Below are 18,352 nucleotides of genomic sequence, written 5' to 3' on the forward strand. Positions count from 1 at the left end.
TAGAGGGGAGAGTGACAGACAGCAAGATAGAGGAGAGAGGGAGGGAGAGTGACAGACAGCAAGATAGAGGAGAGAGGGAGGGAGAGTGACAGACAGCAAGAGAGAGGAGAGAGGGAGGGAGAGTGGCAGACAGCAAGAGAGAGGAGAGAGTGACAGACAGCAAGAGAGAGGGAGGGAGAGTGACAGACAGCAAGAGAGAGGAGAGAGGGAGGGAGAGTGATAGATAGCAAGAGAGAGGAGAGAGGGAGGGAGAGTGGCAGACAGCAAGAGAGAGGAGAGAGTGACAGACAGCAAGAGAGAGGGAGGGAGAGTGACAGACAGCAAGAGAGAGGAGAGAGGGAGGGAGAGTGATAGATAGCAAGAGAGAGGAGAGAGGGATCCGGAGTGACAGACAGCAAGAGAGAGGAGAGAGGGAGGGAGAGTGGCAGACAGCAAGAGAGAGGAGAGAGTGACAGACAGCAAGAGAGAGGGAGGGAGAGTGACAGACAGCAAGAGAGAGGAGAGAGGGAGGGAGAGTGACAGACAGCAAGATAGAGGAGAGAGGGAGGGAGAGTGACAGACAGCAAGAGAGAGGAGAGAGGGAGGGAGAGTGGCAGACAGCAAGAGAGAGGAGAGAGTGACAGACAGCAAGAGAGAGGGAGGGAGAGTGACAGACAGCAAGAGAGAGGAGAGAGGGAGGGAGAGTGATAGATAGCAAGAGAGAGGAGAGAGGGAGGGAGAGTGGCAGACAGCAAGAGAGAGGAGAGAGTGACAGACAGCAAGAGAGAGGGAGGGAGAGTGACAGACAGCAAGAGAGAGGAGAGAGGGAGGGAGAGTGATAGATAGCAAGAGAGAGGAGAGAGGGATCCGGAGTGACAGACAGCAAGAGAGAGGAGAGAGGGAGAGAGAGTGACAGACAGCAAGATAGAGGAGAGAGGGAGGGAGAGTGACAGACAGCAAGATAGAGGAGAGAGTGACAGACAGCAAGATAGAGGAAAGAGGGAGGGAGAGTGACAGACAGCAAGATAGAGGAGAGAGGGAGAGTGACAGACAGCAAGATAGAGGAGAGAGGGAGGGAGAGTGACAGACAGCAAGATAGAGGAGAGAGGGAGGGAGAGTGACAGACAGCAAGAGAGAGGAGAGAGGGAGGGAGAGTGACAGACCGCAATAGAGAGGAGAGAGAGGGAGGGAGAGTGACAGACAGCAATAGAGAGGAGAGAGAGGGAGGGAGAGAGTAAGAGAGAGTGAGGGAGAGACACACAGAGAGAGGAGAGTGAGAGGGAGACAGAGAGAGGAGAATGAGAGGAAGAGACACAGAGAGAGAGAGAGAGAGAGAGAGAGAGAGAGAGAGAGAGAGAGAGAGAGAGAGAGAGAGAGAGAGAGAGAGAGAGAGAGAGAGAGAGAGAGAGAGAGAGGGGAGTGAGAAACAGACAGAGAGAGGAGAGTGAGAGACACACAGAGAGAGAAGAGAGGGAAAGACGGAGACGCACACATACACACAGAGAGTGAGAGAGGAGAGAGGAGGGAGACACACAGAGAGTGAGAGAGGAGAGAGAGAGACACACAGAGAGTGAGAGAGGAGAGAGAGAGACACACAGAGAGTGAGAGAGGAGAGAGAGAGACACACAGAGAGTGCGAGAGGAGAGAGAGACACACAAAGAGAGAGAGAGGAGAGTGAGAGAGGGACACACAGACAGAGAGAGGAGAGGGAAAGACACAGAGACACACACACACAGAGTGAGAGAGGAGAGAGAGAGACACACAAAGAGAGAGAGACACAGAGAGAGAGAGGAGAGTGAGAGAGGGACACAGAGAGAGAGAGGAGAGTGAGAGAGGGACACACACAGACAGAGAGAGAGAAAAGGAAAGAGGGACATCTTCATAATAGAGCCATCTGGCTGTGCCTAGGTTCATTAGAATAGAGTGTGTGTGTCACCCCACATATGCAGCGAGGGGAGAAAAATAATAATTTATTAACGGCTTAATACAATTCCACCTGGGCCTCATGCCAGTCACATAGCAGGGGTAACTATCACTTACAGCAACAATTACACTTTCACTGTGCCCAGTTCACCCTGATCCTACACACACTCACCACACACAGACCACACACACAGTCTTGTACAAATAACCTTGTGTGGACACACAATTCAATCCCATTCAAAATGTTCCCTAACCCTGTACTCTTACCATTACGTTAGCGTTAGCGCCTATCCCTAAAGATAATTCTAACCCTAACACTAATTCTAACCTTAACCCCCAAGAAATATCATTTGACCTTGTGGTGACTAACAAAACCTACCCAGTTGTTCAAATTATATTTAAACATTTTTGTTTGATTACTATTCTTGTGGGGACCATAGTTAAACACGCGCACACACACACACACACACACACACACACACACACACACACACACACACACACACACACACACACACACACACACACACACACACACACACACACACACACACACACACACACACACACACCTTAAAATGTCATCCTGGATCAGACACACAAACAGCCTACGAAGTTTTGACACACCTACTCATTCCAGTGTTTTTCTTTATTTCAATATTTTCTAGATTGAATAAAACTAATTGAATAATGTATTAAACCAAAAAGTGTTAAACAAAAAATATATATTTTATATTTGAGATTCTTCAAAGTAGCCACCCATGCCCCTTTTTTGCAAACTCTTGGCATTAGGTAGTTACCTGGAATGCATTTCAATTAACAGGTGTGCATAGCAACAAAAAAAAGTGTAATTTATTTTCTTCTTAATGCGTTTGAGCCAATCAGTTGTGTTGTGACAAGATAGGGGTGGTACACAGAATATGGTTGAATTGCTGCGTCTTTGTGAGCTGCAGAGTAAGTGAATGGATGATCTCTGCATGTGTGGTTCCCACCGTGAATCATGGAGGAGATGGTGTGGGGGTGCTTTGCTGGTGACACTGTCTGTGATTTATTTAGAATTCAAGGCACACTTAACCAGTATGGCTGGTTTGCGCTTAGTGGGACTATCACTTGTTTATCAACAGGACAATGACCCAACACACCTCCAGGCTATATAAGGGCTATTTGACCAAGAAGGAGAGTGATGGAGTGCCGCATCCGATGAACTGGCCTCCAAAATCACCCGACCTCAACCTAATTGAGATGGTTTGGGATGAGTTGGACCGCAGAGTGAAGGAAAAGTAGCCAACAAGTGCTCAGTATATGTGGAGACTCCAGAAAGACTGTTGGAAAAGCATTCCACATGAAGCTGGTTGAGAGAATGGCAAAGCTGTCATCAAGGCAAAGGGTGGCTACTTTGAAGAATCTAAAATCTTAAATATATTGTGATTTGTTTAACACTTTTTTGGTTACTACATGATTCCATATGTGTTATTTCATAGTTTTGATGTTTTCACTGTTATTATACAACATAGAAAATAGTCTAAATTACATTTAAAAAACGTGCATGAGCAGGTGTCTCCAAACCCTATGACTGGTACTGTATTGCACACACACTCTGAAATAGACAGCCACAGCTCCAAGTGGTACTAGATAGCGTTCAATTTGTGTGTCTGTCTGAGAGTGTGTAGCGGGCTCGGCTATTTCCACGCAGCCACTAAAGACAATTGTGGGACATATTAACACGGAGAGAATGTGGATCGGCTGACTGAGCACCTCCCTATTTAATTATTTAATCCTCCTGACTGTGAGCACCTCCCTACCAACCTGTTACTGTCTCCAGCCACACCACTGCTCAGGTAGGAGCCCTCAGAGAGACACATCCACGGGGATCCACACAATTGCAATGTTTTTCAACAAACAGCTCCTTAAATTAGTGGTTTAGTGGGCTAGTATTCACATGTTTTCAAACAATTCAATTTGCTAATTCACCACAAACTGAGACATTAAACAAACAGTTTCCAGAGCATGTAGAATACAGTGAAGCATTTTGTGCTCCTTGGAAACATCTTCGTATTGAGCTGTAAAAATAGATAAATAAACAAGAATAAAAATTATAATCTGGGCCCACAATGCAATGCCCCTGCATTCAACCGCAGCTGCAGATCTTTCCTCTACACGGCCATCAAGACATTCTCCACATTGTCTTCCCATTCAGACAAGGCTGAAGTGCAAATTGGACATCTGGTATTGTGATGTCTCTCACAATGCGGACGCCATTTTCCCTAGCACTGCACTTGCGCAGCGAGCTCTGCTCTGTAAACTGTCAGGTCCATGGAAGGGATGGAGGAATAAAGACAGAGAGAGTGAGAGAGCGAGCTGATGGTATCCCCCACCTACGCAGGGTGGGTGGGCGCTCTCCCACCCCCACACTCCTAGCACTAGGGACAATCAGAGAAGGACACCGCATCTCCTTTCCCCTCTCTCCGCACAATGCATTGTGGGGTTCAGGAAGGCCATTGTTGTGAACGAGGACTCTCAGCAGCAGGGGCTTTCTCTGCGCTCACCCCTAAACCTTGACCTGCTCTTCATAGCCCAAAAGACTCAGGGAGAGCATGTGCAATAGCCATTAAAACACTGAATGTATAAGAGAATACAGAAATATCTTTAGACAAGAAAGACCCCCTCATTTTCAATGGTGGAAAATGATTATGTCCAAAAGACAGAACTAGACCATAGCAAACCAGCCCAGACCCAGTCCATGTCCATAGGAATATAGTGTCCTATTACCCTGATTCATCTCACATCGTATATAGACTTGTTTATACTGTATTATTGACTGTATGTTTGTTTTACTCCATGTGTAACTCTGTGTCATTGTATCTGTCGAACTGCTTTGCTTTATCTTGGCCAGGTCGCAGTTGTAAATGAGAACTTGTTCTCAACTTGCCTACCTGGTTAAATAAAGGTGAAAAAAAAATATATATATATAAAATAGGGCCTAACTACTATTAACTGCTATTAAATCAAGTCACATGGTATTTGTCACATGCGCAGAATACAACCTTACTGTGAAATGCTTACTTACGAGCCCTGAACCAACAATTCAGAGTTTATAAAAAAAGTAAGTAAGAAAAATGTGCTTAAATAAACTAAAGAAAAAATAGTAACACAACAAAATAACGAGACAAAATACAAGGGGTACCGGTACAGAGTCAATGTGTGGGTCTTCTGGTTAGTCGAGGTAATGGAGGTAATATGTACATGAAGGTAGAGATAAAAGGGACTATGCACAGATAATAAACAGTGTGTGTCGTCGCCTGGCCCTGTGAATGAACCTGGCCTCAAGACAGATGGATGGACAGACACACAGACATAGAGACAGACAGGAGTCCAAGCCAACTTTAGCCACACCCCTCTCTCGTTATGTCTCATTATCACAGCTAGCGCCACCAGTGACATAGCCTATTGCATGTTGGAATGAGATGCTGTTTTTAATAACCACCAAATCGTATTAGCATGCTGGCTCCTTGATGAGCGTTCCTTCTCTAAACGTCTGGGCCTGAGTCTGATGTCTGCGTTCACAAGAAGTTCAAACGCCTCTGTTCTACTAAATGTTTGCTTTCAGCGTTTCAGATGCTGGATACCTCTGTCAGCTAAAGACAGGAAGGACTACACATAGGGCTAGTTCTCTAAGGACATACCTGGATTAGAAGTGAAAAACACACAGGTAATCCCATCAAAGAGACCATCTTTCTCTTTGAACTTCAAAGAATGAGCGGAAAAATTAAAAGCAAAATAGCGGGGATGCAAATTAACAAAACATGACAACAAATGTAAACATTGGCGTGTGATTAGCCCATGTATACCGTCCTCAGAGCATGCACATTCTACCGTCCTCAGAGCATGCACATTCTACCGTCCTCAGAGCATGCACATTCTACCGTCCTCAGAGCATGCACATTCTACCGTCCTCAGAGCATGCACATTCTACCGTCCTCAGAGCATGCACATTCTACCGTCCTCAGAGCATGCACATTCTACCGTCCTCAGAGCATGCACATTCTACCGTCCTCAGAGCATGCACATTGGAGCACAGGAGGGTTGGGTTATGAGTCCAAATCAAAGTATGTAAAACAGCACAGAGGGCACTTCTCAGATACATACTCCATTCCTACATATTTTGATGCATGCATACAGTTGAAGTGGGAAGTTAACATACACTTTAGCCAAATACATTTAAAATCAGTTTCACAATTCCTGACATTTAATCCACGTGAAAATGTCCTGTTTTAGGTCAGTTAGGATCACCACTTTATTTTAAGAATGTGAAATGTCAGAATAAAAGTAGAGAGAATGATTTATTTCAGCTTTTATTTATTTTATCACATTCCCAGTGGGTCAGAAGTTTACATACACTCAATTAGTATTTGGTAGCGTTTCCTTTAAATTGTTTAACTTGGGTCAAACATTTTGGGGAGAATTTCACAAGCTTCCCACAATAAGTTGGGTTAATTTTGTCCCATTCCTCTTGACAGAGCTGGTGTAACTGAGTCAGGTTTGTAGGCCTCCTTGCTCTCAAATGCATTTTCAGTTCTACCCAGACATTTTCTATAGGATTGAGGTCAGGGCTCTGTTATGGCCACCCCAATACCTTGACTTTCTTGTCCTTAAGCCATTTTGCAGAAACTTTGGAAGTATGCCTGGGGTCATTGTCCATTTGGAAGTATGCTTGGGGTCATTGTCCATTTGGAAGTATGCTTGGGGTCATTGTCCATTTGGAAGTATGCTTGGGGTCATTGTCCATTTGGAAGACCCATTTGAGACCAAGCTTTCAGTCAAACTTCCTGACTGATGTCTTGAGATGTTGCTTCAATATATCCACATAATTGTCCTCCTCATGATGCCATCTATTTTGTGAATTGCACCAGTCCCTCCTGCAGCAAAACACACCCACAACATGATGCTGCCACCATCGTGCTTCACGGTTGGGATGGTGTTCTTCGGCTTGCAAGCCTCCCCCTTTTTTCTCTAAACATAACGATGGTCATTATGGCCAAACAGTTAAATTTTTGTTTCATCAGACCAGAGGACATTTCTCCAATTATACAATCTTTGTCCCCATGTGCAGTTAAAAACCACAGTCTGGCTTTTTTTATGGCAGTTTGGGAGCAGTGGCTTCGTCCTTGCTGAGCAGCCTTTCAGGTTATGTCGATATAGGACTGGTTTTACTGTGGATATAGATACTTTTGTACCTGTTTCCTCAAGCATCCTTTTGCTGTTGTTCTGGGATTGATTTGCACTTTTCGCACCAAAGTACGTTCATATCTAGGAGACAGAACGCGTCTCCTTCCTGAGCGGTATGACGGTTGCGTGGTCCCATGGTGTTTATACTTGCATACTATTGTTTGAACAGATGAACGTGGTATCTTCAGGCGTTTGGAAATTGCTCCCAAGGATGAACCAGACTTGTGGAGATCTACAAGTCAATCACCACCTTCCGGAGACACCTGAAACCCCACCTCTTTAAGGAATACCTAGGATAGGATAAGTAATCCTTCTCACCCCCCTTTAAGATTTAGATGCACTATTGTAAAGTGACTATTCTATTGGATGTCATAAGGTGTATGCACCAATTTGTAAGTCGCTCTGGATAAGAGCGTCTGCTAAATGACTTAAATGTAAAATGTTAAATGTAATTCTTCTGAGGTCTTGGCTGATTTCTTTTGATTTTCCCATGATGTCAAGCAAAGAGACACTGAGTTTGAAGAAAGGCCTTGAAATACATCCACAGGTACACTTCCAATTGACTCAAATTATGTAAATTAGCCTATCAGAAGCTTCCAAAGCCATGAAATCATTTTCTGGTATTTTCCAAGTTGTTTAAAGGCACAGTCAACTTAGTGCATGTAAACTTTTGACCCACTGGAATTGTGATACAGTGAATTATAAGTGAAATAATCGAATCACCACTCCCTGCCAAGGAAGGATCCACCACCCCCTTCCATGCGCCATGCCCACAAACACACTTTACTCTCAGGAGATGTACCAGACAGAGACTAATACATGATGCACTGAGCCTTTGGACGACAAACCCAAGGAATAAAAAGTGTATGCGCATGTGTTCAACTTACTCTCTGAATCCAATGAGTTATTCAAGAGTTATTAAAACTGGGGAGCAGAGAGGCATCAAAATCATCATCAGTTTCCCATAACAATACCCTGTCAGAGTGACTTTCAATTTCCTCAATCAGGGATAAATTCCTTCCCTATTTTGTCTTGTTTTAATGAACTGAATTTGCTATAGCAAAGCAGAACAGCACCATCTCAGTACAAAAGGCAAAGGAATAGTACTGCAGTAGTACTATCAACAAGAGAACATATCTTCCAAGAGAATTCTCTTCGATTATAATCACAGCCGTATATATCCCCCCCCAAGCAGACACATCGATGGCTCTGAACAAACTTTATTTAACTCTTTGCAAACTGGAAACCATTTCTCCGGAGGCTGCATTCGTTGTAGCTGGGGATTTTAATAAAGCTAATCTGAAAACAAGACTCCCTAAATTTTATCAGCATATCGATTGCGCAACCAGGGGTGGTAAAACCTTGGATCATTGTTACTCTAACTTCCGCGACGCATATAAGGCCCTGCCCCGCCCCCCTTTCGGAAAAGCTGACCACGACTCCATTTTGCTGATCCCTGCCTACAGGCAGAAACTTCAACAAGAGGCTCCCATGCTGAGGTCTGTCCAACGCTGGTCAGACCAAGCTGACTCCACACTCCAAGACTGCTTCCATCACGTGGACTGGGACATGTTTCGTATTGCGTCAGATAAAATATTGACGAATACGCTGATTCAGTGTGCGAGTTCATTAGAACGTGCGTCGAAGATGTTGTTCCCATAGCAACAATAAAAAACATTCCCTAACCAGAAACCATGGATTGATGGCAGTATTCGCGTGAAACTGAAAGCGCGAACCACTGCTTTTAATCAGGGCAAGGTGTCTGGTAACATGTCCGAATATAAACAATGCAGCTATTCCCTCCGCAAGGCTATTAAACAAGCTAAGCGTCAGTATAGAGACAAAGTGGAATCTCAATTCAATGGCTCAGACACAAGAGGCATGTGGCAGGGTCTACAGTCAATCACGGATTACAAGAAGAAACCCAGCCCAGTCACGGACCAGGATGTCTTGCTCCCAGGCAGACTAAATAACTTTTTTGCCCGCTTTGAGGACAATACAGTGCCACTGACATGGCCTGCAACGAAAACATGCGGTCTCTCCTTCACTGCAGCCGAGGTGAGTAAGACATTTAAACGTGTTAACCCTCGCAGGGCTGCAGGCCCAGACGGCATCCCCAGCCGCGCCCTCAGAGAATGCGCAGACCAGCTGGCCGGTGTGTTTACGAACATATTCAATCAATCCCTATACCAGTCTGCTGTTCCCACATGCTTCAAGAGGGCCACTATTGTTCCTGTTCCCAAGAAAGCTAAGGTAACTGAGCTAAACGACTACCGCCCCGTAGCACTCACTTCCGTCATCATGAAGTGCTTTGAGAGACTAGTCAAGGACCATATCACCTCCACCCTACCTGACACCCTAGACCCACTCCAATTTGCTTACCGCCCAAATAGGTCCACAGACGATGCAATCTCAACCACACTGCACACTGCCCTAACCCACCTGGACAAGAGGAATACCTATGTGAGAATGCTGTTCATCGACTACAGCTCGGCATTCAACACCATAGTACCCTCCAAGCTCGTCATCAAGCTCAAGACCCTGGGTCTCGACCCCGCCCTGTGCAACTGGGTACTGGACTTCCTGATGGGCCGCCCCCAGGTGGTGAGGGTAGGCAACAACATCTCCTCCCCGCTGATCCTCAACACGGGGGCCCCACAAGGGTGCGTTCTGAGCCCTCTCCTGTACTCCCTGTTCACCCACGACTGCGTGGCCACGCACGCCTCCAACTCAATCATCAAGTTTGCGGACGACACAACAGTGGTAGGCTTGATTACCAACAACGACGAGACGGCCTACAGGGAGGAGGTGAGGGCCCTCGGAGTGTGGTGTCAGGAAAATAACCTCACACTCAACGTCAACAAAACTAAGGAGATGATTGTGGACTTCAGGAAACAGCAGAGGGAACACCCCCTATCCACATCGATGGAACAGTAGTGGAGAGGGTAGCAAGTTTTAAGTTCCCGGCATACACATCACAGACAAACTGAATTGGTCCACTCACACTGACAGCGTCGTGAAGAAGGCGCAGCAGCACCTCTTCAACCTCAGGAGGCTGAAGAAATTTGGCTTGTCACCAAAAGCACTCACAAACTTCTACAGATGCACAATCGAGAGCATCCTGGCGGGCTGTATCACCGCCTGGTACGGCAACTGCTCCGCCCTCAACCGTAAGGCTCTCCAGAGGGTAGTGAGGTCTGCACAACGCATCACCGGGGGCAAACTACCTGCCCTCCAGGACACCTACACCAACCGATGTTACAGGAAGGCCATAAAGATCATCAAGGACATCAACCACCCGAACCACTGCCTGTTCACCCCGCTATCATCCATAAGGCGAGGTCAGTACAGGTGCATCAAAGCTGGGACCGAGAGACTGAAAAACAGCTTCTATCTCAAGGCCATCAGACTTTTAAACAGCCACCACTAACATTGAGTGGCTGCTGCCAACACACTGTCATTGACACTGATCCAACTCCAGCCACTTTAATAATGGGAATTGATGGGAAATTATGTAAATATATCACTAGCCACTTTAAACAATGCTACCTTATATAATGTTACTTACCCTACATTATTCATCTCATATGCATACGTATATACTGTACTCTACATCATCGACTGCATCCTTATGTAATACATGTATCACTAGCCACTTTAACTATGCCACTTTGTTTACTTTGTCTACATACTCATCTCATATGTATATACTGTACTCGATACCATCTACTGTATGCTGCTCTGTACCATCACTCATTCATATATCCTTATGTACATATTCTTTATCCCCTTACACTGTGTATAAGACAGTAGTTTTGGAATTGTTAGTTAGATTACTTGTTGGTTATCACTGCATTGTCGGAACTAGAAGCACAAGCATTTCGCTACACTCGCATTAACATCTGCTAACCATGTGTATGTGACAAATACAATTTGATTTGATTTGATTTGATTTGATTTAGGCCAACACTGGAGATTGATAGACAGAGTTAGAGGGGGATGAACGGGGGTGAAGAGGGGAAGCAGCAACAATAAGTACATCTCCCAACGCCTCGTAACGTTTCTGATTCCACCTGTGTAGATCCTCTCGGGCGTTGAACACAAACTCCTCCCCTGTCGTGGTGTGCCTCAACTGGCCCTTGATAGGCAGACAGACAGAGAAAGGGAGCGAGACGAACAAAGAGAGAGGCAGACACAGGGAGACAGACAGGGAGGCAGACTGAAACAGAGGGAGGGAGAGAGACATCGTGTTAATCTAGTCCTACTCATTGGGTCTGAATGAAAACCCTCTCCCAGAGGGTGTAGTAGAGAAACTTCTGTCAGTACCTCAAGTCTTTTTGTTCCAGGTCAGGGGTTAATCTGACAAACTACTGAAACATCATTTATAAATTGAAAAATCTTCAAAGAATATAACAGGTTTCCAATTCATGGGTTGAATATCAATTAATCAATCACGATATCCATTAAAACAGAATTGACCCCATCAAGATTTTGCATTTAGCTGAGGGTGGAACAAGGGTTTGAAATTATAACTTTGGTCCAAATCTTCGGCTCCCCAAAGAAAGAGAGAACTGAACGCCGCTGTTCAAACTGACTACCGCTTAATTAAGACAGGAGAGATAATGACAGTGTGAGGAGAAAGCAGCAGCAGGAGGAAAGAAATGCAGTGCTTGTTAGGTTTCTACCTCCGTATGGGCATGCTGAAGTAGTTCCGCCTGTCAAAAGAAGCAAACTAGCTTTGACCTTCAGTTCAGACGGAGGCCTTGCTTTTCTGCACCTCTCTCCCTTCATGCAATTAAAGAGTTTGGGTGCCATTCCCCCATCTGGCAGGTACAAGGCCCGCGGATGCAGAGCCCTCTTCCAGTCACGACTCCAACGGCCTTCTGGGACGTCTGGCAGCCGAGGCCCAGACAGCTGGTGTGGCGTTAACTCGCTCTCCCTCCCTCTCTTTCCTCCCTTCTCTCTCTCCCAGTTTCTCACCCTGGCCTCATCACAACCATCCGTAGCCCTATCCACCTGAGAACTGAGAGGGGGTGTTGGGTGTCAGCCGGACCACCACAACTGTTCCTCACGCTGCCTTGGAGGCTGGGCTTTGGGTGTCAGCCAATCAACCGTCACTCTCACTGACCCTGGTCACTCACCCCACCCACCACCACCACCACCACCACTCTGCCTAGCCAGTGGGGAGCGATAGGGTGCCATATGTGTGTGTAGGGGTACAATGTTAGGAAATACACTACAGCCATAGTGGTATTCATTGTTTCCATGGGAGAACTTTTAACACCTGTGGTTATTACAGCCCAGGTTCAATTGACAATAACACAACAAGCACAGAACAAGGTGATGAGGGAGAGCAATTCAAGACGACAAGACGATCATTCTGTTGACACTAACAACTATCTATCATTCTGTTGACACTGTAACAACTATCTATCATTCTGTTGACACTAACAACTATCTATCATTCTGTTGACACTGTAACACAACTATCTATCATTCTGTTGACACTGTAACACAACTATCTATCATTCTGTTGACACTGTAACACAACTATCTATCATTCTGTTGACACTAACAACTATCTATCATTCTGTTGACACTGTAACAACTATCTATCATTCTGTTGACACTGTAACACAACTATCTATCATTCTGTTGACACTGTAACACAACTATCTATCATTCTGTTGACACTGTAACACAACTATTTATCATTCTGTTGACACTAACAACTATCTATCATTCTGTTGACACTGTAACAACTATCTATCATTCTGTTGACACTGTAACACAACTATCTATCATTCTGTTGACACTGTAACACAACTATCTATCATTCTGTTGACACTGTAACACAACTATCTATCATTCTGTTGACACTAACAACTATCTATCATTCTGTTGACACTGTAACAACTATCTATCATTCTGTTGACACTGTAACACAACTATCTATCATTCTGTTGACACTGTAACACAACTATCTATCATTCTGTTGACACTGTAACACAACTATCTATCATTCTGTTGACACTGTAACAACTATCTATCATTCTGTTGACACTGTAACACAACTATCTATCATTCTGTTGACACTGTAACACAACTATCTATCATTCTGTTGACACTGTAACACAACTATCTATCATTCTGTTGACACTAACAACTATCTATCATTCTGTTGACACTGTAACAACTATCTATCATTCTGTTGACACTGTAACACAACTATCTATCATTCTGTTGACACTGTAACACAACTATCTATCATTCTGTTGACACTGTAACACAACTATCTATCATTCTGTTGACACTGTAACACAACTATCTATCATTCTGTTGACACTGTAACACAACTATCTATCATTCTGTTGTCACTAACAACTATGTATGATTCTGTTGACACTAACAACTATGTATGATTCTGTTGACACTGTAACACAACTATCTATCATTCTGTTGACACTGTAACACAACTATCTATCATTCTGTTGACACTAACAACTATGTATGATTCTGTTGACACTGTAACACAACTATCTATCATTCTGTTGACACTGTAACAACTATCTATCATTCTGTTGACACTCACAACTATCTATCATTCTGTTGACACTCACAACTATGTATGATTCTGTTGACACTGTAACACAACTATCTATCATTCTGTTGACACTGTAACAACTATCTATCATTCTGTTGACACTAACAACTATCTATCATTCTGTTGACACTGTAACACAACTATGTATGATTCTGTTGACACTGTAACAACTATCTATCATTCTGTTGACACTGTAACACAACTATCTATCATTCTGTTGACACTAACAACTATCTATCATTCTGTTGACACTGTAACAACTATGTATGATTCTGTTGACACTGTAACACAACTATCTATCATTCTGTTGACACTGTAACACAACTATCTATCATTCTGTTGACACTAATAACTATCTATGATTCTGTTGACACTGTAACAACTATCTATCATTCTGTTGACACTGTAACAACTATGTATGATTCTGTTGACACTGTAACAACTATCTATCATTCTGTTGACACTGTAACACAACTATCTATCATTCTGTTGACACTAACAACTATGTATGATTCTGTTGACACTGTAACAACTATCTATCATTCTGTTGACACTGTAACACAACTATCTATCATTCTGTTGACACTAACAACTATCTATCATTCTGTTGACACTGTAACAACTATCTATAATTCTGTTGACACTGTAACACAACTATCTATCATTCTGTTGACACTAACAACTATCTATCATTCTGTTGACACTAACAACTATCTATCATTCTGTTGACACTGTAACAACTATCTATCATTCTGTTGACACTGTAACAACTATCTATCATTCTGTTGACACTGTAACACAACTATCTATCATTCTGTTGACACTAACAACTATCTATCATTCTGTTGACACTGTAATAACTATCTATCATTCTGTTGACACTGTAACAACTATCTATCATTATGTTGACACTGTAACACAACTATCTATCATTCTGTTGACACTGTAACACAACTATCTATCATTCTGTTGACACTAACAACTATCTATCATTCTGTTGACACTGTAACAACTATCTATCATTATGTTGACACTGTAACAACTATCTATCATTCTGTTGACACTGTAACACAACTATTTATCATTCTGTTGACACTAACAACTATCTATCATTCTGTTGACACTGTAACAACTATCTATCATTCTGTTGACACTGTAACACAACTATCTATCATTCTGTTGACACTAACAACTATCTATCATTCTGTTGACACTGTAACAACTATCTATCATTCTGTTGACACTGTAACAACTATCTATCATTATGTTGACACTGTAACACAACTATCTATCATTCTGTTGACACTAACAACTATCTATCATTCTGTTGACACTGTAACAACTATCTATCATTCTGTTGACACTAACAACTATCTATCATTCTGTTGACACTGTGACAACTATCTATCATTCTGTTGACACTAACAACTATCTATCATTCTGTTGACACTGTAACAACTATCTATCATTCTGTTGACACTGTAACAACTATCTATCATTATGTTGACACTGTAACACAACTATCTATCATTCTGTTGACACTAACAACTATCTATCATTCTGTTGACACTAACAACTATCTATCATTCTGTTGACACTGTGACAACTATCTATCATTCTGTTGACACTAACAACTATCTATCATTCTGTTGACACTGTGACAACTATCTATCATTCTGTTGACACTGTAACAACTATCTATCATTATGTTGACACTGTAACACAACTATCTATCATTCTGTTGACACTAACAACTATCTATCATTCTGTTGACACTAACAACTATATATCATTCTGTTGACACTGTAACAAAACCATCTATCATTCTGTTGACACTGTAACAAAACCATCTATCCTGCTGTTGACACGGCAACATATCGAAGAACAAAACAGTATTAAATGTAATTGTGACCTCTAAGACTGCAAAACCCATAAAGCTAAAATACTCAAAGTATACGTACTTAACCGAAATAGCCGTAGGGTCTCATACTTTCTCAATTATTCCGCAACGGCAAACCCGGCAAAAATTAATAATCTATTATTACACAGTGGGGCGAGAAGTGAGCTATTAAACAGTAGCACTTAACAGAAGGAAGAGTGGATCCTAATGAAACCCTACATGCAAGGCGTGTGTGTCTCAAATCAAATCTTATTTGTCACATGCTTTGTAAACAACAGGTGCAGACTAACAGTGAACTGCTAACTTTTGGGCCCTTCCCAACAATGCAGAAAATAATTATATGACCATGTAATGAATTAAACATTTAGGAGGCTTTAATACAACTGATACATGTATGTTAATTATAAAGATGATGACTTCATCACAGTAGCCGTCCTGTTTTTCATTACAACAAATCCAAGGTTATGTAAACCTGGAGCACCTTCAGAATGGATTCACACCCCTCATTCCACATTTTGTGGTGTTACAGGCTGAATTTAAAATGGACGAAGGCCAGATGTTGTGTCAATGGCCGACACACAATACCCCGTAATGTCAAAGTGGAACTGTAGTTACTCCACATTACTGACCTAAATGACAGAGTGAAAAGAAAGAAGCCTGTACAGAATACAAATATTACAAAACATGCATCCTGTTTGTAATAAGGCACTAAAGTAAAGCTGCACATTTTATTTTGCTGAAAGAATGTCCTGAATACAAAGGAGAAATGCTCACTAACAGGAATGTAAAACCAATTGCTGCACAACATTTCTGAGAAAGAAGCTTTTTGTGTGTATGGAAAGTATCTGGGATATTTTATTCAGCTCATGAAAACAAAACACTTTATATGCTGCGTTTATATTTTTGTTCACTATACAATCCAGGTGTGTAAAGCTCTTATAGACTTACCCAAAAAGACTCACTGCTGTAATCACTGCCAAAGGTGTTCTAACATGTATTGACTCAGGGGTGTGAATACTTATATACATCAGAAACAGTATTTATGTATTTCCTTTTCAAAACATTTGCAAAAATGTCTAAAAACATGTTTTCACTTTGTCATTATGGGGTATTGTGTGTAGATGGGTGAGAAACAAAATCAATTTGATCCATTTTGAATTCAGGCTGTAACACAACAAACTGAGCAATAAGTCAAGGGGTATGAATGCCTTCTGAAGGTACTGTAATTAAGTGTGTGTGTGTGCACTTGGGTGTGCGCACTTGTGTGTGTATGAGAGTTCAGCTCCATCGCCTCCACAACACAGCCTCTCAGAGGAATAGGTTTCCTCAAAATTTCTCCCCTTTTTCTGGCATAATTAGCATGCAGTTCTCAATTCTGGAGCGTAATAGGTGTACATAACCTTGGATTTCCAGTAATGAAAAACCGGAGGGCTACTGTGACGAAGTCATCATCTTTATAATTAAGATACCGGTTTCAATTGTATACAGCCTCTTAAATATGGTCATATTTTTTACACTATTTAGACGTGGGCTAACTTGGGTGTTGGTGAAGAATACCCTCCAGTCATGGCAGCACTGAGCCGGAGGGGCTTTATATAGAAATGATATTCTTGGAGAGTGAAGAAGACACCCAAGGCAGGCTCCTCAGCCGTGGCAGCCCGGGCCTGTTCTTAAGGGCAGCAAGGCTATGCAAATCCTCCGTCAGACTGAGTGCAAGGCTGAGTAGGTTACTGACAGGCCATATAGTACACAAAATGTCTTCCTCAGGACACATAGCCAGCCAGCAGAGGCTGTCACACAGAGAAAGAGAGGACAAGGAGGGAGAGAGAGAGCGAGTAAAAGAAGTGCAGGAGAGAGAGAAAGGGCAGGAGAGCGAGAGCAAGAGAGAAAGAGACAAAAGCAGTGCAGGACAGAGGGAGAGAGCAGAAGAGAGAGAGATGGAAGAATCCGAGACAGGTTCTCTAATACAGGTCTCAAAATGAGGATGATTTCCTGTGCATTCAAATGATGCAGAATCTTTTTAAATCCGAGATTTAGCAAAATGATTTGTACAACATGTAATGTTAAATGCAAAGCAATCATTTCCATGCAAGACATCCACACAAAATATAAATGATATGACTTACGCTCGTTGAAAGTGTACTCAAACTCTTCAAGCGTCTTGGGGAAAGTGAGTGGAGGTTCATCCTTCTTCATTAGTTCGTCTAAGTCTATTCTGGACAACAAGTCTGGGCCAGGTGTGGGGAGGGACACAGAGAATCAATATTAGCAACATTTACACTCAGAACCTGCTGAAAACACAGAGGCAGTCATAACGGATAAAGGCCTAGCCTCATCTCTTCATGTTTTGTTTTTATGGATCCCAAGACTTCCAGTTACTGTGACTTGAACTCAGTGACAATTGTTGCTGGGAAGACTATGTTGGTTTAGCAGAATGAAACAAATGAAATAGGCTACGGCTACTTATTCATATTTACAGTGTTGTAGTAATGTTTCCTCTTAGTACAGTTTCATAATATACAACAACAACTAATTAGGCTAAATTACAGAAGGAATCTAACCTAGGCTATTGCAGAGTGCTTGGAGATGGTTAGAAGTCATAACAAAAAAATACATTAAAAAAAGGCCATTTGCAATTGCTACATACTCTACCGGTCAAAAGTTTTAGAACATCTACTCATTCAAGGGAAGACATCAAAACTATTAAATAACACATATGG

At 42.7% G+C, this 18,352-nt stretch overlaps 1 protein-coding gene across 1 annotated transcript in view; it reads right to left on the reverse strand.

Annotated features, from left to right (window-relative positions):
- LOC127907221 (cotranscriptional regulator FAM172A homolog) overlaps positions 1-17,852 on the reverse strand; it is a 396,526-nt gene extending 378,674 nt beyond the window's left edge. Inside the window, exons 1-3 of the mRNA XM_052461201.1 lie at positions 17,759-17,852; positions 15,645-15,646; positions 11,168-11,266 (exon numbers count right to left, since the gene is read on the reverse strand). Coding sequence (XP_052317161.1) covers positions 11,168-11,266; positions 15,645-15,646; positions 17,759-17,828 — 171 coding nt within the window. The 5' untranslated portion in view covers positions 17,829-17,852. The remainder of the gene's footprint in view (positions 1-11,167; positions 11,267-15,644; positions 15,647-17,758) is intronic.
- Between the last annotated feature and the right edge of the window lie 500 nt (positions 17,853-18,352).

This window comes from Oncorhynchus keta, chromosome 14, assembly GCF_023373465.1.
Source record: "Oncorhynchus keta strain PuntledgeMale-10-30-2019 chromosome 14, Oket_V2, whole genome shotgun sequence".
In the NCBI taxonomy this organism is placed as follows: Eukaryota; Metazoa; Chordata; class Actinopteri; order Salmoniformes; family Salmonidae; genus Oncorhynchus; species Oncorhynchus keta.